Source organism: Phoxinus phoxinus, assembly GCF_949152265.1.
Source record: "Phoxinus phoxinus genome assembly, chromosome: 9".
Taxonomy (NCBI): domain Eukaryota; kingdom Metazoa; phylum Chordata; class Actinopteri; order Cypriniformes; family Leuciscidae; genus Phoxinus; species Phoxinus phoxinus.
The window spans coordinates 12,463,876-12,491,808 of record NC_136884.1 but is presented as its reverse complement, the minus strand read 5'-3'; the positions used below and the strand labels follow the sequence as shown (position 1 = coordinate 12,491,808).

At 40.5% G+C, this 27,933-nt stretch overlaps 2 protein-coding genes across 2 annotated transcripts in view; one reads left to right on the top strand and one right to left on the bottom strand.

The window, feature by feature from the left end:
- snd1 (staphylococcal nuclease and tudor domain containing 1) overlaps positions 1-27,933 on the top strand; it is a 99,676-nt gene that overhangs the window by 61,187 nt on the left and 10,556 nt on the right. The gene's annotated exons all lie outside the window — the stretch shown is intronic.
- On the bottom strand, positions 8,136-12,812 carry lrrc4.1 (leucine rich repeat containing 4.1). Its single transcript, XM_079624238.1, has 2 exons — positions 12,030-12,812; positions 8,136-11,880 (listed from the first exon to the last, which is right to left on the bottom strand). Exon 2 carries the CDS (start codon positions 11,261-11,263, stop codon positions 8,690-8,692), a length of 2,574 nt encoding a protein of 857 aa, XP_079480364.1. The 5' UTR covers positions 11,264-11,880; positions 12,030-12,812; the 3' UTR covers positions 8,136-8,689.

Sequence of the window (27,933 nt, the reverse complement as noted above, 5' to 3'; positions counted from 1 at the left end):
ATGGGAGTGTTTGTGTTTGTAGTGAAGTGTCTGGGTCAGTGTGGCTTTGTTATTGTAATGCGATCTGTAAGTTCGTCACAGGCGATTGTTTCATTACTTTTGTCCTGTATACGCGTGTATCAGAGCCCGTAATGGTCTCATAGCTCTCGCTTTAGGCAGAACAAGAGCTGTGCGAAGTCACATTAACAAGATGGCTGACCCAACATTACACATTACTTTCTGATACTTGCAGCCACTTCAAGCAGCACTATTGACTGATGGTGCAAAAGGCAAAGCTATAAAGGGTAATTGGCAAAAAAAGAGATACCATATGGTCTAGATCATAGCGGTTGTTAATCCAATCCAAATAGTTATCTGTTCTGCTTGTGTGTGCGCGTTTGGACAAGTCTGTTAGCGCTGTAGCGTGTGCGATAATACAAGTATTATAGACGAGAAAGCATCTGCCTCTTAAAGTGCTTTACAAAGAACACAGGTTTCGCACAAATGCGTTCGGCAAAAAAAAGAAAAACATGTTCGCGCTTCTGAGAGTTTTCTCATCATTTGTGTTCCAGCCTGCACCTATAAATGAGTTCTGCACAACTTAAAAAAGAAAATGGAAATAGCTGCAGCTATGCTGACATTTTTGCTCAATTACACTAATGAGAGCATTAGGAGCATGTGCATTTGTGGCTCCGCCAGCCAGAACTCTGAAATGGAGCTTTTTCACGCCTGAGCAGGGAGGTTCAGAGAAAGCCGTCTTAACTGCGGAGCGCGAGCTGACAGCAAGATGCTCGCTAGGTATAGCGTTCGGCCCGAGGAACGCCATCGCTTTTCTTTCTCTTTATTGCTTTTCTTGAACACATTCTTGTGCCAGAATGTGGCTGGAATTTGGCCTTCCTGTGCTTTTCCACATCTTTAAAAGTGATGAAGTTAGCTTCCCATCCTTCGCACAGGTACACTTCCCCCTGTGGCTTTATCTTTTCTGAACTTCCAACGGGCTGCTAATGGCTTTGTTTGTCATGATTTAGACACGTTAGCATGGCCTGTGCCAGCACAATTGGGAGGTGAGCCATGTGCCGGGCTGCTCGATTCACCCCTGCTGCATGCCAGCGAGGTGCCCGACGATATCCGAGCTTCTTGCGCACAAGGCTTGCGCCCGTCTGCCAGCGCGGCACGCAAAACCTGGCACCTGAAGCGTCTTGCGCCATGGGCCTGGGGCCTAAGCTCTTGATGTTTATGTTCAGCGGGAGTAGCGTGGGATTTGAGCTAGCGCAGGTGTACGGCAAGCCAAGTTTGTGTTCTTACAGAGTTTCGCTGCCTTAAAATGGAAAATAGTTTAAGCATGACCTCTTTCTGGCGTAGCCTATGCATCAAGTGCATCTCTTTCATTTCCCAGAAGCCTCTGGTATGCTGGCTTAGATTTACAGCTGTATTAATCTACTCTATGTATCCAGCGCTCTTTTGGCATCAGTGCTCGCATCTAGAAATGAAGCTGCTGCCGCTCGGTGTGCTGTCACCTGAGCTGATTTAGCAGGTGCTAACCTCCATCAGCCAGGAAATGTCAGGCTGGCCTGGCTGCGTTTGTGTGCCGCTTCCTTCAGGGCAATGCATGCTGATTAGAGCATGTGCCTTTCAGAGCGTTCTGAAATATGACCCGCTTCAGAGACGTGGCTCGTGTCAGCGTACCTGTTACTTTGGTGCACTTTCAGTTAATTAGCATGTCACAGGTGAATGTAAACAAAACTAGTACTTGAATGCATACTAGGCGGTGCCCCCTGTTAGTAACATGTTTTGTTTTTCCTCAGACTTTGGGGTTTTGAATGATCGACAGGTACTAGGAGTTTCCTCTCTGAACTTTTAGAGATGGGTAATGCTGATGCAAGGATGCACCAGATATGTCTCCCATTTTCCCTCCAGGATTGCCGGAGGAAGCCCATTCTCACTGCTTTAGGCAAAGAGACTAACAAAAACGTCTTAAGCAGACGTTATAGTGTCTGTCGATCATCAAAAGCATAGTTAATTCGCTCGGCGGCCATCTTGGCAGCACTACAGGGAGCTTTTTTTCTCTTTGGCAAAAATGCATAAAGCAGAGCTGAGTGGGGAAAGACCAAAATCTCCAAAACTGTTAAGATTAAATAACTATAAAATCTTATATTTAGATTTATACGAATTTAACTTGCATCACAAAAAAATCCCTGCAGAACACCGCAAATGCATAACTACTGTATTATTTCTATAACCACATTGAGATTTCCGCAGCTGAATTCTCAGGAAAAGAAAAACTTGGCAACATTTTTACAACTTGTCTCTGCATGGGGGTTAAATGTATTTACCTATAAAAGGTTCATAGTTGTACCTTAAGGTTACATATTACTACTCTAAAGTACAGTATAGACACATTTTAGGATAAAGTACAAAGTTGTCCTTTTTAAAGGCTAATTCACACTGCACTGACAGACGTCAACCAACAGCAATAGATGCGTTCATTCCCCTGTCGACATCTGTTGCCCATTGGTTCGTGCTTGTTCTCGTGCTTGTTCATGTTCAGTTGTTTGTTGGGTCGTGGAATGTAGGAAAAGTGACGTACATACTGTAATCGGCTGATTTACAATCTGTCGGTACAGTGTAAGTTAGCCTTAAGAATGTACTAGCCCAGTGATAAACTGTTGTACCTCTAAAGGTAGCGTTTTAATACTTTTTTTGTGACAGTGTGAGGTTGTCGGTCATGTGACACTGCCATGTGCAGTATGCCGTATATTATTACAGTACAGTATGTCGACTCCTAGTTCACTGATGTTGATTGAATATTGTCCTGACTTTACAAAAGATTCGACTTTTGAATGACAGAAGCATAAAATGAGTTTTGCTGCACTCAGCATGTTGTCCTGATAAACAGTTTCTCTGTTGGTCGCAGTCTCCATTTTACATTGTTCTGTGTGTTTTTATGGTCCTGTCCATCAGAAATAGTGTTTTTACAGAGCCTTGCTGATAAGACTTTACAAAGATGCGAGTACTCCTTTGTGTTTCTCAAGCAATCTTATTTAGAGTCCGTTTTCATTTTGTTGTCTCTCGCTCTATTTTTCAAAAAGCATTTATGTTGGTCTATTAAAAACTAGAGACTGCCTGCCTCCTGCTCATAAAACCATCTGAGAATTGTATAACTGCTCTTACTGTTTCTTAATATATTTGATTTAAATCCATCACCTTGAATACCGCGTTTGCATAAGCAATTATGCACAGTTCAATAGCTTCCTAAATGGTGACAATAAATAAAAGAAATAAGATTATAGCTTTTAAAGAACTACAAGTCCCATGATGCACCAGCCTGGTTAATATGCGTTCAATGCATTCTCATTTTTTTGTTTTTAAAACAGATCTTTTGCAACAAAATATTAACGTAATATGCAAGCGCTATAGATAGATAGCATTTCAAATGGCCCACATTTTTCCCCCCATGCCTCCTCCTCTCTTCCTCTTTTCTTTTCGCTGGAAGCCATGTGCTTATGCCACTTTGACATAGTGAATCAGAGGGGGTCTGATAACTGCTGTCTTGGGCATCCACGTTGTTTAATTTTTCCCTTTTGAAGTCGTAGGAGCTGTTTGTCAGACATCGGAAAAAAGTGCAAAGTGCACCAAATGGAGTCGTTTTGCTGCAGTGCTTGCGCTCGACCCAGCATCCTGCATCTGAAGCACATGCCCTCTGGGTCGTGTTTTAAACATGTCGAGGATAGAGGGGGGGCACAGCTCTTCCTCGCGCCGCTGCCATTTGCATGAAGTTAAAATGGAACAGGCTGGAACAGCTATCTCCCAAAACCCCTATGACACCAGAGGTATGTGAAATGGCACCGAAGAGATGCAAATGTGCCACAGAGAGGGGCCTATAAACCTCAGATAGATCTCTACTTTAAACACTCACCAAGGGATGTGCTAGTGTGTGCATGGTGACAGTTTTACTACCTGCTTTGTCTATTGAGAACCCTTGTTCTGTGTTTTTGGTCTTCAGGCGCATATAATGACTATCTTTATGCGATGCGAGTATTGTTTGTCCAAAGAGTTCCTTGATTTGCGACTGTTTGAAGATATAGAGCATCTACGCCTTTTGTGTTTCCTCCTTTTTAAGTGCTAGGTCGCATCAGTATGCCAGCTCAGAGGTTAACAAATGGTGAGACAGAATCTGTGCATCGGCCATTAACCACAGACAGTGGCATCTGAATTAATGACGGGTGACTTGGTACCCCAGCACTGCTCTTTCCTGTGTTTACTTCATGGGTAATTGGACCCTTTTCTCCCCCTTTATGGACGAGGATACGGATAGAACACAAAACCTTACAAAACGGTGATTAACTGTGCTGCCTTTCATTTAGGGGCCCTCGGTGGCCGTCATAAAGCCTCTACTTTTATTTTCGGCCAGAACTGAGGCCCAGACAGAAGTGCAGCCAGTTAACATCTGTTCAGGAGCACTCCTGGGACTGCCAACGAGAAGGTCAGACAATGACAAACACTCTGTTAGGTTTTGTAAAAGGGGTGTTTTGGCAAATAATGTAAGAACTATACAAATATTCTCATATAAACCACAGCAGACTAAGCAGTTAGCATGTGCGAGGCAGATTATAAATGCACACGGATTGTCAGAAATTACAAGTAAGTGCCAGTTATGTTCCTGTAGCTCAACTAGGAGGATGTTGGCAATACCAAGGTCATGAGTTTAATTCCCAGGAAATGCATAGTTATATAAAAATGAATCTGAAATGGAACTAATACGTATTTTAATCAGTTATGGATTATATATTATCTATTGACAACGCATTTGGTAGATTTTGGAGCTGATGCAAGAGGAACTATCACTACTGTTCACTATGAATACTTTGGCTCGGATAGGGTTGGGAATTGTGAACTTGTTCCATTTCATAAACAACAACATTGCAATTGAATCTACGACCATGTGATTCTCAAACTGACTTCTCGTGAACCAATTATTTTTAGTGAATCAATACCATTTAGCATGGTCAGAGTAGTCCAGCCAAACTAATGACTCAAAGCTTCAAATTTGTTTTCTGTTATTATGTTGTACTTGAGGCTTGCGAGATTTAAAAAAAAAATGAAAGAAATACAGCAACTTTTTTTTTCTTTTAATATATAATATATAGTTATTATTGGATTGCATGATAACCATTTAGTTATTGGATTGCATGATACAAATTGGAATGTATTGCAATCACTAAAAATAACTGAATTGATCAGTGTATTATTAAAATATGTATTTTTTTCTGTATTTTATTTCTAGTGTCTTGTTAAAAGCACAAAAAAATTGTTGATGGACCTGGAATTGGAATAATGGAATAATTGGAACCAAACCAAAATTCAGTTCTTTACAATTTCTATTTTTAGCCAAGTAGATCTTGGTTACAGAAAGGAAATGGTGCGATATCAGCCATTTGAGCAGCCTAGGCAGTATAGCAGTCTATCACTTTTAATTACCCTAATAAATAAAACGCATCTTTTATGTGTGGGGGACAGAAATCAACTGTTAATGACCCCTTTAAGCACAAGAAATGAAGACATACAGCAGATATTCTCACCATCAACAGCACCATAATAGTCATACCCTCCCTGCAAGGTACAGTATGAGCCAGGTTTCTGACCTCATTTCAGGGTTGTCCATCACTTGCCCCACTATCTACATTCCTGTAGTTTATTAATGCCCCTACCCACTTTTTACACCTCCACTGGTACAGCCCAGTCATAACAGCTGTAACCTTCCTCTCTTCGGCTGTAGCTGGCAGCCGTGCCTTACGCTTTCACTCTAAAACCCTTCTCTTTCAAACTGCATCACAATTGCTCTTTCTAGTCCCATGCTGTCTAAATCTCAATCTTATTTGATTCACATGCTTGTTTTTATATGCAATATTTAGCCAAAATGCATTGCCTTGTAATTGATATGTTGAAAATGCTTGTGCCGACCTAAACCCCCCACTTCTCTTGTGTAATTTCTTAATAGTATCTCCTCTATTATTCCCTCTTGTGTTTAAACCGATATATTATTGTAACTGTCTGCCTCATGAGCCACACTGCAGCCTAGTTTGGTGAATGCGGGTCACTTTCTCTCACTAGTGGGCTGAAGAGCATGAAGGGTTCTCAAACCCTTCGGCAGAATGCGCCCTCTTCCTTTATTCTCTTTCTCTGCTCTTATATGCTGCTTGCACAAGGATCCACTTCAGTCCTGTACAATACTCCATTAAAACCAGACTGGCAATTATAGCTCTGACGTTCGGCTGCATAAGCGGCAGCTCACTGGCTATAATTGCAGTTTTTAAAGTTATTGCGGCAACAGCGGCTTTGTTTGTGAAGACCCCAGAACAAGGGTTATAAGCTGTGAATATTCTGATAATATGATGCTCTACCTGAATATATTTATATATATATATATATAAAAAACTAAGGCAGGTAGTGCCTGATCTTTTTTTTTTCTTTCTTTTTAACTTTTCATACCCTTGATAAATTTGCAGATGTTTTAGTAGTCTAATAGGAGTTGATTTTGGGGCGGGGTTAACTGTTTGGTCAAATGATGGAAAGCAAGACTGGGAGACTTGTTTGGAGAAAAAAAATATTGATTCCATTTCATGCCCTATGTGGTGCTGAAATTATACTTCAACTTTAAGTTCTGTTTAAGTAGAAAAACAATTTTTTTTTGCGTTTATTCGCTGTGTGAAGGTGGAGACGGGTGTTATTTTAAAGTGGCATCAGTTCAAGTTCGAACGAATACTAGATTTGTTGAGATAGCTATATAGTTATTTTACCTGTCCGTACACTTACCAACATTTTCCCCAAATTACCACTAAATCGAGCCCTGTGGTGTAAACGTATCCTACAGCCCTTTGACGAACAGTCAAAATTACTCATAGAGACACTGAATACAGAAATACTGCTACCATTGACTTTCTTTTTTTAAAGCGCATATACAAACAGTGTGAGGCCGGTCTTAACTGGGGCGCTGCACAGCCTAAAGCAGCAATCTTTTTTGTTGTGTGTGTGTGTGTGCTTGCATGTTTTTTCTAGGTGTACTGTGGGTACTGTGTCTCACTGTGAAAAGATGCCCCAACTTTTTGAAGGGTGTGTATCTATGTGAGCTGGATCAATTATCATGTAATCAGCTTTAATCTCCCAGACAGCCTGCATGCACTCAGCCAATATACCCTGCAATGCAAACATATATTATATTTTATTACCCTCTAATATGCCATCAATTTGTGGCCTATTTTTTTTTATATCATTCATTATTTCTCAGTCTTTGCATTTCAATTAGCCAAGATAGAAAGCAGTTGCTGGCATTCAAACAAGCCATACAAGTGAGAGGTACGCAGTATTGCACACGTCACAGTCAAAGCTTATGAGCCTGTGCAATATGTCATGACGCACCTCTTATGAGCATACAAAAGCTGCTTGACTTATGACGCCTCACTGCCCATTTGTGTGATTTCTTACACGTTTATGAGCCAATGCATTAGACATGAGTAGTGATACAATACAAATTTTGTTTTATCAGACACCTCTAAATTTTCATATACTTCATGCTTTATCAACATATATATTTTCCAGTTCTAGTAAAAAAAATTGGGTTAAAAATAAATGGATGCTTCCCTCACAATATTTTTTCAAATTGCTTAACCAACCCTTTTTGACCAGACTACTCTGAAGTGCTATAAGCAAAGGCAGGCTAGCCTTTTTTTGTGTGTGTGCAGACCTCGTTCTCGTTTAATGTCTTTTGAAACCACCTGCAGTCAGAACTTGTCCAAATAACAACGTGCAACAACTTCACAATAATGTTTACCTGACACTAATGGCAGAACTTGGGTAATACCTTAAGGCAGTGAATTTTTAGTTTTTTTAACCAGCCGTCTCTTGTGACAAAATAGCAGTTCACCAATAAATTATATAAGCTCAGTTAAACCACTGCAGTGCTGGAAAGCATACAAAGGAAAAAGAAAGAAAAGCAGCCTCTGCCCAGCCTTTTAGACTTGAGCGGCACCCAGCACTCTGAGGGTTAAAGCAGAACTGCAGTGAGCCCTACTGCAGTGTCTAAAGCATTTGGCTGATCGCAACAGTACATCAAGAGAGGGAAAAAAAAAAATCTAAATGGTCCTTTTTTTTTTCTTCTTCCAAAAATCCTTTTATTGCATTTGTAACATTTGGCACAGTACAAATTCATGGTGCTTTTACAAGATAAACCTGCAAAGATCAACATTGACCTTTTTCTTTTCTGTTTTTTAAAGAAAGACTTCTCAGTATAAATGTTTTTTTGTTGTTGTATTTTTCACTGCATTCTCTGTAGTATTTAGAAATCACACAGAATGCCCTTTTTAAACAAGACTACCCTCATTTCTTAAATTCAGTACAGCATCTTAAAACAACTCATTTTTTAAATAGGAGTTATAAGTTAGAAAATAGTTTCAATTTATTATTTTTTTATATAATCTGCTTGTCTATTACCAGCCCATGGTAGTTTCAGTTTTTCCATATATATTTATTTATAAGCATGTACAACAAGAATCAGTCTTTAGGAATTGCACTCTGTACAAAAAAAAAAAAAAGTAGTTCCTGTCTTTTTTCTCTTTTGTGCATTCTATTGCATGTTTTTATGCTGGGGTGAGGGTGGGCTTATAAGGGAGCGAGAGGGTCATTTTGACTGAGGTTCTGATTTGTTGGGGGCAGATTATATCTGAGTCTCTTGTACTTTCTCCTTGGTGTGAGTTTTTATGACAAGGGCCTCAGGAATAGCAGTGGGCAAGGTTCGAGGCAGAGAATTTCCAATGCTGTTACTTTCTGTCCATTTGGCACTATGACCTGGTGCCTTGTAAGTGTTGTATTTGGGCTTCAGGGTGCTGTAGTCGATCTTATGTGGGTTGTAGTCCACCTTGTGAGGACTGTAATCCATTTTGGGCTTGTGGGGGCTGTAGTCACAACTGACATATTCCACTTTGAAGGGGCTGTACTCTGCCTTGAAAGCACTGTAGTCAGGTCTGAAAAGGCTACAGTCTGTCTTGAAGGGGCTGTAATCGGATTTGGGTTTTGGCATACTGTAGTCAGTTTTCGATTTCGGAACACCATACTCTGGTTTGAATGGACTGAAGTCTGGTTTAGGAGTATGAGATTTGTAGTCAGGTTTGTGAGTACTATATCCAGATTTGTAGGGACTCTGCTCAGGTTTTTTGTGTATGTGGTAATCCGGCAATGACTTGTGTGAATAGTCCGTCAGTTTATGAGAGCTGTATTCCAGAGTAGGTTGGTACGTATAGTCTGTTTTAGGTTTGTAGGTGTTGTAGTCTGACTTGTGTTTGTGGATGCTGAAATCTTGCTTGGACTTATGGGTACTGTATTCTAGTTTTGGTTTGTAGCTGTAGTCAGATTTGTGGGTGTTGTAGTCCACTTTGTAAATACTGTTATGATCCCTTATCTCTGGGAGAGTCCGTACCCCCTCCCCTGGTATATTGGCAGCAGATGCTGGTGGTGGCAATTCTTCCTCTACCGGAATAATTTCCGCAGTTCTGGCTGCATCCACCGTGCTCCTCTGCTGATGCCGCTTTCGTAGTTTATAAAATACAATTAACATGATTGCTGCTAGCAAGGTTACTGCAACAAAACAACCTATAATGATCTTTGTTGTCTTCATCACCTCATCCAGACTGGTACTTGCTGGGTTGGGCGGCTTTCCTGTTGTCACTTTTGAGCCAGGTACAACAGATGGACTACTTGGGGGAGTGTCAGTGCTCTGGAGCAGGACTGTAGGCGTTGAGATAAAAACCGGTTGAAAGACGGATGGCGAGGCCGTGGTAGTGGTGCTGGCGCTTGCTGTGGTTGTGGTGGTTTTAGGCTTGGGCATTTCAGATGTGGTGTTCAGTACCTCCACTGTGACTGTGGTGAAGTAACTGAGGTTAGATGTGTTGAGTTCAGCCGCGCTTACATTTAAATAGGCTGAAGCGTTGGAATTTCCTGCCGCATTGGACACCATGCAGGTATACATACCCGTGTCACCTGCTAGCACATTTGAAAAGTTAAGAGTCCCATCATTTAGCACGGTTATCCGTGGGTGGCTTGATGCATGAGTTAGAACAGTCCCGTTTGGTAGGAGCCATCGCACGGCAGACATTGCCGCTGTTCGACATCGCAATTCTGCCACACGTTCAGCAGAAATATTCAGATCTCTCGGGGCATCAGCAATGAAAGGGGCAGAGCACTGCATTGCCCCAGTGTCACCCCTGTCCAGCTCAACCAACTGGCGGCCTCTCATGTGTGCTGGGGAGTGACAACGCCCACAGCATGTCGAGTTGGTCGGTATATACTCGCGTAGCCAACGTGCTAGCCAGAGTGAGTCACAGCCGCAGTTCCAGGGGTTATGGTGGAGGTGAAGTTCCACCAGGTACTTAAGTGGGGTATAGAGATCATGGGGCAGTGAGCTTAGATTGTTATGGGCCAAATTCAGTTCCACCAATGAGGCCAGGTCATCAAATGCGTTTCGCTCAATTAGCCCTATTTGAGAGTTCATGATCCATAACTTTTTGAGTGAAGACAGTCCTCTAAATGAACCTGGTTTGATCTCAGGAAAGAGGTTCTCTGAGATTTCCAGCTCCTCCAGCCCAACCAGAGGCGTCAGGTTGGGCATCTCTCCTCGAATGTTGCACATCCCCAGGTTGAGGTACTTGAGGTTGACTAGACCCTCAAAAGCCCCATCTGAGATGTACTGCAGTTTCCTAAGTTCACCCAGATCCAATCTCATTAGAGATGGCACTCTGTTAAATGCGTACGATGGGATACTTTCAATGGGGTTATTCCTCAGCCACAGCTCTCGTAGCTTGGACAGATACTCAAATGCCCCACTTGGCACCACTGTCAGCCTGTTATCAAATAGTTCCAGTGTATTGAGATTGGTCAGCCCACTGAAGGCTCCCACTTCAATCTGTCTAATGGCGTTGCGACCCAGCTGCAATACCTCCAGGTGATGGAGGTTGCGGAAAGAGTCGGCCTGCACAGCCTCGATGGCGTTCTCCATCAGGTTTAGGTGCCGGGTGTTACTGGGTATTCCTGGTGGCACACGAGAGAGCCCACGCCTGGTGCACACCACCTTGCTGAGCTGGTTGTTGCAGGAGCAATCAGTCGGGCAGCCCTGGGGCCCTGCCGCGGCCGCCACCTCCACGCACACTTGAACCATGAGGAACAGGACACAGAGCAGGGCGGCTTTCCTGGCTCGACGCACAGCTACCCGCCCCAGGAGACTCATGATGTGGCACATTCATAATTCAGCATCGTCTGGGGGGGGCGTGGGGTGATGATGGTGGTTGGGGAGAAGGGGGTAGTAAGCGGGGGGAAGGGGAGGGGTTCACCTCTGACTAATGAAGCCCTACCCTGGGTTAAACAAAACTCTAGATTGTTTTTCCATTTACTGAACTGGAGGCTAAACGTTCAGTGACAAGTACTCGAGAAAAGAGGGAGAAGTGAAAAGCCAAGGTATAATGAATTAAATAAAGCAGGGGACTATATTTTATGTATAAAATGGTTTGAAAGGCTCAACACCTACCTCAACGGTTTTATACGTCCAATTTTTGCAATCACAAAATAGATTTTTTCCACATTCTTATATTCCCAGGATAAGCAAAGCCTCCTCTTTTTTCATTTGTCAGAAAACAAGAGATGAATGCCAAAATGGCCCCTAATAAATCCACAGAGGAGCATCCGAGAAGATGTGTAGTGGCTCTGCAGGGCCTCAGAGCTTTAGGCAAGAGTACCAATCCAGTTTGGCTCCTATAGAAGCGTTCGCTCTCGCACTATCCACAGATGCTTGTCCTTGGATACCTCCGCTTGACGCTGCTACTAAATGCCTGTGTCTCCATAGAGGACCGCTCACACATGCTAAACCAGTGTAGGGGGAGGAAAAAAGGGAGGGGTAGTTAGAGGGGGGAAAGAGAGAGGAATAAGAATGAGAAATCCAGTCTTTTCAAATGTTTGTCTATGCTTTGTTTAAAGAATAATAAAAGTGCCCCTCTAATGTTTCCACTCACTTTACTTTGTCCGTCTCCCTTTCTCTCAGTATGTTTTGTCTGCTCGATTTGTCAGCACCTTGTCCAGCTGAAAAGATAGTGACACTGCGGTCATTAGCGCATTTCTTTCCTTAAGTAGCTCCGGGTTCGATCTTCATACACACGCTCTCACACAGCGAAGGCTTCAGGGTTCTTTCTACACACTTCCCAATTATCCTTATAATTTTCTGTAAGAAGTTGATGATGAGAGTCCAGGGAAGGTGTAAAGGGAGGCATCAGTGCAGAGACAGCTCCGTAAGAAGGCTCGTTCACTGGAGAGAGATCACTCTCTCTCTGCCTCGTTCTCCTTCGCTTTCTCCTGCTTTCGAGCGTGCTCTCTCTCTCTCTCTCTCTCCCTGGAATGAGAGAAAAAGGAGTGTGTTTCTCCCCCCTCTCTGTGACGTTGTGTTGATCAGAGAAGTATCCGTATAGCGCTGCAGTACTCTGAGCTCAGTGCAGAGTTGAAGCTCTCAGCTTTGTCAGCGGCACAGCTGTCCGGCTCAAGCTGGTGGACGAGCGCTGAGGCAAGGGAAAAGTGGCTCCCCATGGCAACATCTTTCCTTGCTCCCTCCTTTCTTTCCTTTTTTTATTTTTAACCTCGCCGGCACCGAGTTAGTCCTTCCTGCTGCTGTACACTGATGTTTTTCGCTGTGTTCTGTGGTGCAGTAGCAGGCACCCGGGACGCAGGCTTACTTGCCTGCTCTTCTTTTTGTCCTTCAATGAAAACGTGAATGTACTGCTGACGCATCACACTCCAAGCAGTGCATTGGTTTGATGCATTGGTTTTAGTACGTTAGCTCATCCGTATCCGCCCCCTCCTCTCTCTCTCTCTCTCTCTCAGGCTCTCTCTCTCTCACGCTCTCTCTCTCAGGCTCTCTCTCTCACTCACTCACTCACTCACTCACTCTCTCTCTCTCTCTCTCTCTCTCTCTCTCTCTCTCTATCTCTCTCTCTCTCTCTCCCCCTCTCGCGCTCTCACTCGCTCGCTCTCTCTCTCTCTCTCTCTCTCTCTCTCTCTCTCTCGTGCGCTCTCTCTCTCTCTCTCTCTCTCTCTCTCTCTCTCTCTCTCTCTCTCTCTCCTTTCCTCTCTCTCCCTCCCTCTCTCCCCCATATTTCTCCCTCTCTCCCTGTCTTTTTTCCTCTCTCTTCAAGGTTCCCGTATTTTGTAGATCTGTTTAGAGTTGTCTGCAGTCTGGCAGTGAACTGCATACGATTTGGAGACTGTTACTTCTTTCCACAGATAAACAGTCCAATTGATGAATGATTTTAGTCTTTCCTCCACACTCTCTTAATGCCTTTCAACCCTCAACATACCTCAGCCCCCGTCTGTCTTCTCTTGAGTTGATGCGGTGAGGTGGAGTGATTTGTGTGGTCTGACCCTACACTTGGTCAGTGAGACTTCTCTGATGACTGAACCTTGTGGGAGCGAGTGTCGCTACTGGTCGACCGGTGTTCTTAGTCCACAGGAAATCATGGGAGGGGTGCTGGACAGCTCAGCATGTGTGCTGCCAAAGGGTATTGCTCTCTTCAGATGGATTAAGCCTCCTCTAGATGCTGTAGAGGGAGTCTCTGTACTGTGCAAAGCTGGGCCTGTGTTGAGGACACTTTCTCACTTTCTCCCTCTCTCTTTTATCCTCCCTTCCAAGATTAAAATATCTCCTCTGTCATGCAGTGGGAGCTAAGATGGTCCCCTCACGAAGAGAATAGGGCTTACCATTTTAAACCATTTCCTCTATGGAGAGAGCCGTTAAGCAGTTTTTTTTTTAAGGCAATCACTCTTTCATACCTTTGGCATATTGGCTTTTGGTCAGTGTTAGCCACCAGGTGAGATGTACTTTAAAGAGGTGCTTTCAGGAAGGTTTCATCTCACGGTTGAAACAGCAGATGTCATAGAATTGAACAGCAGTGCTAAACAGCACGGCACCCCGGGCAACCGATGGCTGGCATTTTGACACACCACTGTGTATGTGTGAGAGTGTGTTTGTGAATGTCTTTGTGAATGACACCCATAGCTTGTGGTAATGCCTGGATATGAAGTAGGACACATTAAGGGATTTGTGACCTGGTTGCATAAAGTGAAAAGTGTCTGGGGACATTATTCAAATGTGTACACACGTGACCCACAGGCTTAGCCCTCTTGTGAATTTTGACCAATGTGTGCTAGAGTGTGTAATGTATATTTGTTTGTGTCTATGGACTACACACCTCTGAGTGTGAGACTGGGTGGCCGTTGGCAGGCCTCCACCATCATTTGGGCCATTCCACTCTCTCTCTGTGACGTTGACCCAGAACACCATGCGTATAGTGGGGACGCCCAACCCCCAACCCCTCAAACTCCAGGCCTTCTGGAATGATCTTATGCAGGCGGAGAGGGCCCAGCTTGCCAGCTCAACCTGCCCTAGGCTGAGGGACGCAGGGAGAGGTCTGCTCGGTATCAGCACCAGCGACCCAGTTTGACGGGTTGGGTCTTGTCAGTAAGTGGGCGAGCAAGGGCAGGATGGCAGCCTCAGGGTTTGCCAGTCTATCTGGGATATAGGGTCTGCTGCATGTAGGTCAGCCTGCTTCCCTCGTCCAATTCGCTGGAGAGGACCAATACCATCCCAGCGATACTGTACTATGAGAGCTGTGCATATAGTCTTTCAAAGCATGTTTATAGAAGTTGGGAAAAGGTGGGAAATGATTTACATAGTTTGAATAGTTTATTGAAAAATAATCTACATTTAACTCACAATTTGAAAATAAGTTGCAAAGAAAAGTATGATCTGTTTTCATTGTTTGATTTCCATAAATCCGGTAGTGCCCTAAGTACACTTTTGTTGTTGTTATTATTATTACAATTATTATTATTATTATTAATAATAAACTATATATCAACAAGTTAATGTTATTGCAAAGAAAAAAAATTCTTTTTAATCTTTACTCAAGTTTTATCCAATATGTGCTGGTGGTGTATTAGAAGAGAAATAGTTTCCACAATTGACTCCAAACTCTGGTATGGAACATGGGCTGTTCATTGTCTAATCCAGTCTTAATGGATAAACATTGTTCGGCCCTACATTCAGAATTGCCACATTTTGGAAGTAAAAAGGGGTTGCAAATATATGTTGATACTGACTTTGAAACTTGTAACAAATTATTTTTGTTTCCATACCTGCCCCTTTTTTCCCTTTTATTATTTGAATGCTGTGTCCACAGGCCATTGAGGAAGCTGACATGGGAACTATAGGAAGCTGACACTCTGAAACGGGCACTGCCCATCACGTTTTTCGTTCTAAAATCGCTGCACTCAAATAAAAAAAAGTTCAACTTTTAAAAGAGGCGTCTCGAGACCTTGCGCTTTTTCAAAGTAAAACCGCTTTTTGTGTGAACCAGCCTTATGAAGCAGAAATTGTCAAATAAGTACTTCCATCATGTCTAGACCTTATGCAAATATAGCTGTACCTTAATTCCAAGTACTATAAACATCTCATTTGAAACTAAACACAATACCACACATATTAGACAAGATAAAACACTGAGCAGAAAACGGAAACAACAAAGTGTGTGTCTAGGGCTTGTGTCTAGCCCACAAATAGTTGTACATTTGTCAGAGTAGAAGTAAACTAAATGGCTGGTTTGAATAGAATACTGTATATGAATAAGAGTATAACTAAGTATATGATATTAAAAGATGCAATAGACAAAAAGCATTAATGGGTAATGTTTGAAAGGATTAACCATAAAAGAATAATCATACGCATTCATTTTTCTTATACGCCATGCACGTTTAACAAGATTTCATCTTTAATATGAATGAGTATGAATGACAAATTGTTAAAAAAAATTTAAAAAATGATTTTATTTTTTATTATTAAGAGATTTGCACACAAGTTAACTGTAAACTGCAAACATTAAACTGCTGAAATGAAATGTCTTAACTGGAAGTGTTCTGTTAACTTGGCAAAACTAATATTACTAAAACTAACACTGAAACTAAACATATAAAAACCTAAAATAAAAAATAAACTATAACTAACAAAACTATTAATGAAACTTAACTAAAACTAAACTGATATGTATAGGAAATTAAAAAATATTAAAATAAACTATTTTAAAAATGCAAACCTATAATAACCTTGCTGCCCATACCGGTTGAACAAACTTCAAGCTTTTTTCAATATTTGAACTGAAGCATAGGACAGGTGGAAACTGTAATTTCGTCTATCACTTTTGACCTTGAGTGGGGTAGGGTGACCAGAGACTTTCATTTTCATTTCAATTTCTAGGAATTCATTCTAGAAGAGATTAGTCATCACACTAACATGGGCTCTCTGTCCACTATCATTCACATCATATTGTCCAACTGTGAACAGCTGTTAGAAAACACATGCAACAAGATTGAGTTTATCTAAAATTTCACTCTGCTATCATCATGACTTTCCCAGTTTCATCCTCTCTCTTTCTTTCCGTTAGTTTTTTTTTCTTTTCTTTTTTCTCTATGGTCTCTTTCCTTCTCACAATCCCCTTACTCTGTTTTAACCGTCTGTAATATAATATTTGTGGGCCAGTGGATGTTTAATGATATTTGCCTTGATTGTTTTTCCTGTGATGGATTGGTTGAGCTCAAGACGATTCACTCCAAAGGGATGGAGAGAGTGTCGTCCCTCCTGCTCCAGCACTCTTTTAATGGCTATTGTTTGCAAACTAATGACCTTCATTAAACCACTCTGTGTATTAGAATGTTCCAGCCCAGATTACACACTGGGTTTATTTTAAATAGATAGATCACCCAAAAATTTAAATTCTACTCATTTACTCGCTCTATTTTTATTCCAAGCCCATGTGACTTTCTTTCAAAGAGTACAAAAGGAGACATTTTGAAGACGTGTGCTGATTGAAATTACAAGGTTGACTGAAGCTTTCAAACTTCAAATAAAGAGGCAATAGCACTACAAGAAGTGTTCTGACTTGTGTGTGCTATAAATATTCTAAAACCATACATCAGCATTGTATGAGAAACACCTAGCTCTCTTTTGCACATTTTTGAGATAAGTACAAATGTTCGAATTGTGAATGATCATTCTCAGTTGCAGGGTTTAAGTCTTAAAAGCAGCCGGCATTGGCCAGTCACCCTGTTGTAAATTAATATAAATTTTTCCCCTAAATTTCACTTTTCCCTTGAAATTTTCTTGACAGATTTTATGTCAATAATAACGATATTTTACATTTTCAGATTAGATTGTTTTGCTCCAAACTTATCTTAACTGACATCTGACATACATCTGTGGGTATATGGAAAGTGCCACACATCAAAATGACTGACTTACTTCTTTTAATGAGATATACACAGCTGAGTTCATTTTTTTTTTGTTCTCTGGTGGTTCTTCAGGCCTGATATAGAGTATTCATTAGTAAAGGAGGATGAGAACCCGGAGTCCTTAACTGCATATTAAATGGCCTTTTTTTAACATACACACTGAAATGGAGGACTCACTGAAGGGTAAAACGATGTCATTATTGAGTGCCAAACTGTGTTGTTTCTTAAAACACTATGTGGTGTAGACAAAGATCATTTAAGGACACAGGCACACTAGACTGAACGATTGACGCATGGGAATTAATAAAATATGTTTTGAAGACTGGAAAAATCTGGAAGTTAAGCAGGAATACAACAAATTGAGTTTCTAAGAGTGCACCTCATTGGGTGCAATTGCTTTAAGAAGTATAGCTACTTCTGAATGCAATAAATGAATATTTGCTCAAATTTTTCCCCTTTACACCCTTTTATCCTCATTCAAATCCGCGAGTTTGCGGTAGGACACATAGTGTGTAGGCACAATTAGGTAGCTATGATTTCATTTTTAAAGTTTTCACCCACTTAGTGAGCCTATGCTTCTGAACCATAACAGCCTTGCAAATGTCTGATTAAAGTCATTCGATTGATTTGCATAGTTTGGCTGTACATACAGTGTGACAAAGTTCACAACCCAGCCTTTTGAGGAATGTTAAAAGGACATTTAAAATAGTTTTCAAACAGGACAGGGATTTGCATTGTTGTCATTGGCCAGGCTTGCTTAGCATTCTAGAACACTCAGTGCTCATTTCCACTGAGCTGTCATGCCACCCAGCATCTAAAAGCTTCTTTCTGAGTCTGTTTGTGGCTCTGTGTATATACTACTTCTAAGACTAACAAGTCATCCTTGCAATTTTGAGACGGCCTCCTCTATGCCAGCTAGATAATGCTACCTTGGTGAGAAATTTAAATAAGCAGAATTCACACCTCTAGTATTCAATGCAGAAACTTTCAGTTTGAGAATTCCAAATGTTAAGTTTGCAAGAAACCCCAGATTTTATTTCACTTTGTGCTTAGTCAATAGCAATATCAAGTCCAGATCTCAACTTTATTGCAAATGTCGTCATATTCTCACCTTATCATTCTCAATACCGACTGATTGTGATTCAATTTCGCTCTCATTGTGAAGTCTTCTGAAAAAAAAAAAGTTTATGTGAGGTCACCAAAAGGCCATCTCGGCTTCATCGTCGGCGAGATATCAACCGTTGCCGCTGCCAGAAGCTCAGAGGCTCAGAGGAACAAGATTTTGGCATAATATTTCACAGGGGTTTTATATTGGGGTACATAATGGAGCCTAATATATTCCAATGGCACCATTAAGCTGTAGAGTTACAGGAAGATTGAGGTCTGTTAGATTTAAATGAACAATATGCCCACAGCCTTTTCTAGACATGAGGGAGAGAGAGAAAGGTGCACAGGCCTACAGGCAGAGGTAATAAGAGTCTGGCAATCTAATGCATGGGAAATTATATCCACTCAGAAAAGGCAAATCAAGGTGAGTTTTTTTTTTTTTTTTTTTACAGTGTTGGAAAATATGGATCATTCATAGAAAGACTTGCTATGCCATGCTAGCTTTATTTGTGTATCCCGCAGTCAAAGTTTCCTTCACCCCCCCCCCCCCCCCTTCATTCAAGCTAACAGTGTTTCTGAATTTGATTTAGAAAATATGCTAATGCTAGGTTTAGCTAATGTTAGCTGATCTTTCCCATACGGTTTCGAACATCAGCTCTGTGTAGCAGCACAGCTGCACCGTTGCGAAGATAAGGGGAGGGGGACAGTGGGTTGCGGAGAAAGCTAAAGGGGTCCTGGGGAATATGATGGAAAGCTCTAGAATAAATCCCCTTAAACTGTGGGTTGTGACCTTTCTTAAATGTGTTTTGTGTTGCGGTGCAGTATGGGATTTCCCAGAGGTGACTGCCTGCTGTATGTAGGGAACACATTCAAAGCCCAGCTCTAAACAGTGGCCACTCTTTGCTCCGGCTAGAGTTGAGCCTTGTTCTCAAAACCTTCCAACAATGAGGACGTGGAGAGTGAGTGATTGATGACATGGTGCGAGGCCGACGTCCCTCCTGTTTTTCCATGTAAAGCCCTGCTAATACAAGTAAATATGTTATAGACCTTATTCTTAAAATCCTCTTTATATATGCATGTGTGTGCTTGTTTTATTTATTTATTTTTAGATAACCAGGCACACAGATGTAAAAATCCATGCGTGGGCTGATCTTTGCCAAACAGTGGGATAAAAATGAATAATAATTCTTCAAAACTGATACAATCGTTTTTTTCTTTTTTTCTCCACAATATTAAAGTTGCCTGTGACTACAGATGGAGTTGTAATTTATCAAATTTGTCAGGGGAAAGGCCAATCATAGTGCTCATATAGTGTTGTCCCTAATTTATTAATTTGTTAAACTTATTAATGTTGTATTAAATGTCCACATAATATACAAATTCAAGAAGTTTACCATGCTTTTCTGTAATACAAACAGTCTAGCAAATTGTAAATTAATAACAATTGTATCTTTTATAATATTATATATTTGTATTATAAGTTGCATTTTATTGTTACATTAATGTAAAATACTGGTAAGTAAAGCAAAATGTTTACAAACATTATATGCATAGCTATACTATAGCTTTTTTAGTTCTCCTCACTTCACAACAAATCCTTTTAATTTAATGGTATTCAGAACAGGACAAGGATGAAAAATAAGTTGCAAAAAACGAATTTAAAGCTAAACTAAAACAGAAACCAGCATTGGGTTCATTTAGCCTACCTCTCATTCAACACGAATCCAAATGTTACCATATTCACAATGTATTTGGATGCTAATTCTAAACTATTATTATGTAAACTAGGCTTTGTACTTCATTTGCGTTCCGATATCGACGTAAAACATAATCCTTCACATCCGCAAAAATTGTTCTGCTCATGCTGAATGGCACAGATTGCACTACAGACTATTCAAATTGAGCAGAGTAACTTTTTATATGTTTGGTTGACTATTTTATTTAGAGAATGAACCGGCTGTGATGTCGAGTTAGCTGTGTGTGTGTGGCCTGTGCAATCGCTTGAATTGTTTCTTTATTACAGCAGAAATAACTTAAAATAGTCTGTCATTTATGGTCATACAGATAAGAGTAAGACATCATTAGAATATGTAAAGGGTTTACCTTTTCTTTGTGTAAACTTACAATGATTTTTTTTTTCTTTTTTCGTTTTGTTAAATAAAGAAAACAAACAGGACGGCACTCTCTGCTAAACTAACTAACCAAAGCATATAACTTCTACTATTTGTCGCACAGTGTTTTCTTTCATTGTGTTAATCTGTTAATTTAAGTTAAATATATTTTGCATATATGTTTTTTTTTTTCATTCACAAGCGCTGCAGGTGCGTGATGACGATGTGTGAATCTTCATGTTGTTTTGCTGCTTTTTGCATATCTAAAACAGATTTTATTATTGGCTCACAGACACTGTTTTTCATTTAATTAATTAACTAGCTTCGGGTGTCGGTTAGGGATGTTTATACATTTGGTTAGTAGGGCTTTTTTTTTTTTTTTACATGTAGTTCTTCACTGCTCTTGTGTGGTTTCTGCATTATATAGTGCTTTTAAGAGGAGCTTGTTTTAAAATTGAGATGCTCTCGCTGAGGGCCAGATCAGTGTCCTTCATACACCAGCCCTGAGTGGCATGCTGTTTTTATTTTAGTTTAGTTTTTTTATCCACCTCTTCTTCAAGCATATAGGGACGTAGGCTTCACTCATCCTGAGCTATGGAGCAACATGGTTTTAAATATTTTATGATGAAACGTATGAGCCCCTGGCCCACACACTCTCAGACACGTGTGCTGTCATACAACATCATGTTTGTCTAAAGGGATCCCTACTACAGGAAATTCCTGCATAATTCCTGTTAATGTCATCTCTAGTCTTATTTGGTTAGTAGGGTAAAGTGAGTTAATGTGTTTAAACTAAGAACTAATCAGGTGACTGTTTAGAACGACTTTTTTTTTTTTTTTTACCTAAACTTAAGGGAAAGTAGGATTGTTTGTGTTAAACTGTGTCAGCTAAATAGCTCTCTCTAGTAGTAGTAATAATAAAAGTTAATTTAATTATTGTTATAACATCTTATTATGCATTAGCATACCTCTTCCTGCTGGTCTTGCATTTTCTCCCCCCTTTTTCAGATGAATTTCACAGTCCCAAATGCAGGTCATCCCAACTTGGATCTCTCTGTGGTGAAAGCCTTGTCTGCAGGCAGTGCGTGTTCTCTCTCTTCAACCTTCCGCTAAGAAACAGACAGAACATCAGACAGGAAAAGGGAACACTGAAATGAGGGAAGAAAAGGAGGGGGTTTCGAGAGGGGTGTAAGTGAGGGAGTAAAAGAGTAAACTCCACTCATTCCCAAAGCTGCTGACGACAGGGCCTACGTCACTTCATATCTCTCTGACTTGCACACACACACACACACACACACTCATTCTCCCTCATGCACCACACAAGCGTAGCTCTATGCCCTCCAGCTGAAAGGTTTATATAAGACCCTTTTTGGACCTGAGAGAGAATAGCATGAAACTAGAGCATATTACCTCACTGTCTTACCAGCGGCAGGTACAAAGTTGCAGTTGATTCCACGTTGAGCAATTATGAGGGATCAATTGTACTATTCTTCAATATGCTGAGAGTACAGGTGATTGCAACTTTTTGATATTAAAAATACCTCCTATCCCAGCGTAATATGCAGAGACGGCTAGAAGAGCCATTTTGTGAGTTTGCTACCTCCCCTCAAACTATAGATTTAAAAATTAGCCAGAGACAAACTGATGAAAAAGGGAAAAAACACCCACGTTTTACCTGTCAAGCCTGTCTGGGTGTTAATGCTTAAGATTCGGGCTTCTTTTCTTATTGTACATTTTTAAATATGTGTCTATGCAGTTGTCAGAATCCAGGGAGCCATGTAATTATCCGAGTTTCTGTCTAAAGGCAGCTTCAAATACTGGTTTTGCCCCATCTAGTTTGAGATTTAGAGTTGACTTTTGTTAAAGGTAAGCTATTTTTGAAAAACACTAGCTATGTTTCCATCCACCTGTTTTATGCGCATTTTGAGATATTGCATAAACTGTGGGTAAAAATGCCAAAATGCACATATTCAAAAAATGCACAGAAAAATCTTTCACTCAGTTTTTCTTTTGGTTCCCCTTTTAGTGATCGCTGTAACCCGTTAATCTTGTCACATTTGTAATGTATTAGTTACTTGGACTGTCGTGTCATGTTGGGAGCTGTTTATGAAAATGGTGTTTGTTTTTTAAATGGAAGGAATGACTTTGCCATCGATAAAGTAAAGGAGCTAAATAACAGTTAAACATTTAACCTGAATTATCATAGAAACACACATTTATTTCACTTATTAATGACATCAAACCTATGAGTTTTAAGTTTAGTTCAGAGACATACTAATACTTTGCAATGAATCAAAACCCAGAGGGCCAATGTTTTGCAGGCATGTGGTCTTGTTGTACATATTTTAAATTCATTCTTGTAAAGGAATTCAAGGACATCTTGCAGTGTGACGTTGGTTCTCTTTTTCGGGCTGAAGCTGCTGTTCTGCATAATTAGAACTGGGTCTTCATGCAACTACACATTCAAAAACATTTCCCCTATTAATATTAAAATTGACATGTGCTTAATGTATTTACTATAGTAGTAGTTAGCCTTTTTTACGTCAATCAAATGCTTTAGACTGAAATCCGACAATTCCAGCTTTCCCAAATTTTGGTGAACATTAATCATACTGTGATTGGCCTTAGTATTGTACTCATGATCTAAAAGACAGATGCCATTTGATATATTTTTTAATCTTTCAAATATTAAATTGTGTTATGTTAAGCTCTGGTCACATTAGGAAAATGATGGTGAAATCTAACTAGGAAAAAAAAAGGGTCAGTGTCAATTGTCAATTCAGTAGCGATTGTATGAAGCACTGCTCATAATTTGAAACCTAGCAGCTGTCAGTTGATTAATCGTGAAATCTGCGTGGAGAAAGTATTCGCCCTCAAGTGAAATTCTTAATCATATCATTGGTTTTCAATTCATTTGTTTTTGCCCTCAAAAATTCGCTGAACAATGGTAAATGTGACCCTAACTTAAGTTTGAAGAGGCAGATGAAAACTAGTCTGAGGAGCCCAACAAAATCTGCCGTATTTCAATTAACTGGACATGTAAACATACTTATTCACTTCTTTATATAGATTGGAAATTTGGATTTCAGTCGTCTTGGTTGTGGTTTGTGATTTTGAAGAAAGAAAGCAGCTGTGAAAGTGGCGTGTTGCGGGACATGAACAATGAAAGGTTGGTCACGTCTTCAGCACACATCAGTAACCCTCGATTGCATAAACCTTGATAACGTTGGTGCAATGTTACATAACAGCAACCACTCAGCGCTTCTTCTGCTTACCAATAAGCACACTCTCTCTCAAAGCCGATGGCATAAATGCTGACGGGGCCTTCACTTCACGGCTGATTTTTCACCAGCACAGCTTCTGCTTTAGATGTTTGCTCAGACCTAAGTTTGCAACAGACTCCTTACTCGACCCCTTCCCACTCGTTTTCTCTCTCATCCTCCTCCTGTTTCGCACTTTCCCATCCTTTGCGGTCCGTGCACGTTTCTTAGAAGTGTAATTTTGACTCAATCTTGGTTAAGCCCTGTTTTCTACTGGAAACCGGAATGCATGGCTGTGTAACTGACTCCTGTTCTTTCAGCTTCTTCATACACTTCATTGTATCTCAGTATTGAATCTCTGTCTCTCTTCTCTCCCCTGCCCTTCTTTGACTTTATCTGCTCCTTTTTTTTCTGATTTGAGAGTCAGAATGTGTCTATGTTCAGGCAGACTGCCTCTTTCTGGCTGATTAGCAGCATCTGTGCGTCCCGGAGTCTTAAGGGGGGCAAAAATAGAGGGGATTTAAGAGAAAAGAGTGAACAGTTTCTCCTTCAATGCTCTTTCTATGGCTTCTTTCTCATTGTGAAGCTATTGGAGGCACAGGCTTGCTTTTGACAAAGTCAATCGTTTTGACCGCATTATGGAGTTTCAGGATTTTTGCTTTTTGTTTTTTTGCAGCCCAAACTTGTAATTGACTGACAGGTTGTTCTTTGGACTATGTAGCTGTTGTGACTGTCGTTTTGTCATTTCTGGCTGCATTCTAATGTGCCCTCGGTATTTTGAGGTCTGCCTCTAGAAGGCCAAAAACATAATTAGGTACGTAATTGCAGACACAATTCGTTGATCATATATTGAACGTGTACAGTACCGTTGTGCTTATTTAGCATTAGTGAGGCAGTATCAATGTTCTGAGAACAAATTTCTAAACTTAATGGGATTTTTTTTTTTCCCGCCCTAAATTCCAGGGGTCATTCAAAATGGCCAGTTTAACATGTTCAGACCTTTTCTTTGTTTATACGTATATTCTGAAAATGCATTAGCATTATGAATGTTTTATTAAAACAACTGTTTTGCTCAACATGAGAACCTTTGTAGAATGTTCTGACAACATTTCCGTACCTTAATAGGAATGATAGGAAAATATTCCCTTCTGGTGACATTCAAAACATCCATGTTTTTATGCGTTTCCTTGTTTGTATGAAAAACCTTTGTAGAATGTCCTGAGATCATTTTATGTTAGCTGAGAACAAACTTCAGTACAATTGTTATTAGTTAATATTATGTTGCTACAGCCACCATATTTAGCGTTACATATATTGTGTTTTGGGCCTAAAGGAGAAGGTGTGGCATTTCCTTATTTCTGGTTCAGGCAGAGATCTCAGTTGAACTTGGGTCAAGTGGTCTATATGTACATAAAGAGCACCCAGGCTGAGAGACAGTCGCACTAATTTAATTTGCACACTGCTTCCCAGGCATATTTGATTAGAGAGTAAAGAAACAGTCGGTCATCTTTTGTGCCGTCTCTCACTCTAGACACCATTCACAGTTCAGTGTGTTCACAGCTCTGCAATACCCAAGTATTGAATTGAATAGACTGACATTTTGAAATGTTACACAACATCTCTTAAGAGCTTTTTGTCCTTTAGGAGTCAATACCGATTGAATGGTAATGACCGGCCTTTGCTGGGCTATTTAGACTGGCTGTGGATGTAAAACACGTCTATAATGATATACTCTTCACTCAATTGCGGTAGTTCTACAGCATCTCCTCTTTTTGACGCTATACTTGCTCTTGGAAATGCAAAAACAAATGAGTTGTTGTAAAAATGGAGAGCAGATTCCCTGAATATATCATGGGGCCAAAGGCCATTCCAAGACAAATGGGAATATTCCAGCTCATTAATTTGGTCAATTGCTTTTGTGCAAGATATGTGCTTCAGTGTCTGAAAGTCAGTTTTGAAAGTTTTTAGTCAGACCCTTTACTCTTGGGTGGTCTATTTCATAGCTTAATTTGTATTATATTTTTCTAATCTTTCATAGAAACAACGATGGTAGAGCGTAAGTTACATGAAACGGACTCAAACTTGCTTCACCCACATGAGCACCACAGTTCAGTGCGTTTCAAACAATGAGCCATGACTGACATTTAAAATTATTTCATCTTAGATGTAGTGTACTTTTTGGGGGGCTAAGTTAGTCTGTGCCGTGTTTGTCTCTGTGGCAGGTCTTTTCGGCTTATCACTCCATGCCTTGGGGACTGAAAAATGACATGTGATTTTCAACCCCCACCCCTCCTCCTCCCATCCCTTGTTCTCTGTTCTGTCCCATTCTCGTTTGGCTGTCAGTGTGGGATGGGCAGAAATGGCCTTTTGAGTGACACTGGTTGGCACATCATTTTGAGTGTTGGTGGGAATGGGAGCTCGAGATAAATGGTGATGCTTCCCATGATTGCCTGCCGCTTCCCGTCACCCCTCCCTCCAACAAACTCAGGGAAAAACAAATAACAGCTGTGCTCAATGGGAAATGTCAGACTGATGTTAAGGATACCTTTTTTTTCTTCTTCTTTTTTTTTACACCACTCATTTTTGTTTGTTTTGCTGATTTTATAGTCATATATATCAAATTATCACAGTGAATAGACATGCTTGGAAACAATCCAGCTCAAAGCACTTCATGACTTTCTAATACATCACTACATGGCAAATGAAGTGTAAAGCTATGTGGTCTGAATGTCTCCTAACTTTTGCAACGTTGTCAGGCACTCATAACTCTTTCTGAGAAACTGAAGGCCATGAGAGCTGCCTTTGTCTGTCTTTTTACGTGGCTGGATTACCTTGACCCAGGAATGGGCTTTAAAATGTCTTTCATCGTGATCTATCTGTGTATGTCTCTATGATGGATGCGTGCATGTGTGTTGACGTGATTAGAATGTGCTACTTTTGGGAATATTTGTGGCTTAATGCAGTTTCAAATCATTTCCCACCCCTAAATGTGTTTAGTGTACCTTGACGGATTTTGGACGACTCCCCAGAACTGTTATTCTGCTATACTGCCCCATAAATGCTCATATACAGACACAACGTGACTGCAGACCCTCATTTTAATCACTGCCACTCAAAAGTTTGGGGTCGGTACTTTTTTTTTTCTTGTTTACCAAGGCTGTATTTAATAAAACATAGAGCAATATTGTGAAATATTAATTTCTGTTTTACAGAATTATTACTATAATTATTTACTATACTATTTTCATATATTGTAAAATGTAATTTATTCCTGTGATGGCGAAGCTAAATTTTCAACAGCCGTTACGTCAGTCTTCAGTGTTAGCAATTTGGGGCACAATAAACCATTATCGATGTTGAAGAAACTTCAATGAAGTTGATGTTGTGCTGCTTAATATTTTTGTGGAAACTGATACTTTTTTAGGATTCTGTAAGTAGAAAGTTCAAAAGCATTAATTTGAAAACCTGGAATGTATTCGGCTGCTTCTACCTCCATGTTTGATAATTATTTGAATGGGTATTTGATTAAAAAAAGGAATCATATCAAGTATCAAAGTGCAATTGATCTTTGCTAAGTAAACCATCCCGGTCAAACATCCACCAATACAAATGTTTATCTATTCAGTCTTGATCCGTCCTCTCTGGAAAGGAAATAATGTCTAATATTAGCAATATTACAGATGTAGCTCAATACTCATTGATCAGGGCGCAAGGGCCGCTGTGAAAGAGATGGATTGCAGTTATTGCCGCCAATGATTTTAACAACCAGGCTGTTAGACTCCTTCCAGAAGCTCACTCAATTGTTCGGTCTTCCTCTGGTATCACCTTCATCCAATCGGATGTCTCCATTCACGCTCTGTGACTTCTCACGCTCTCATTCATTACCCCAAAGTGGTCCAACGAAAAATCATTTAAAAATGTTATCCACTGCCCCTGTTAACATTCTTTCACACCACGGATCCCTATGATCACCTCAGCTTGAGCCGTAACCATAGATACAAAGATAATTTGCACAAGTCACGTGATCCTTTTCGCCAGCCAATGGTGTTTGCTGCTCCGCTCCTGTCGTGAAGAGAGCAGTGCATGTACCCTGTGGAGAGGGATCAGGGGTA

Bases quoted from the DNA above. Each gene is read 5' to 3' on its own strand.
- lrrc4.1 (XM_079624238.1), bottom strand. From the start codon at position 11,263: ATGTGCCACATCATGAGTCTCCTGGGGCGGGTAGCTGTGCGTCGAGCC.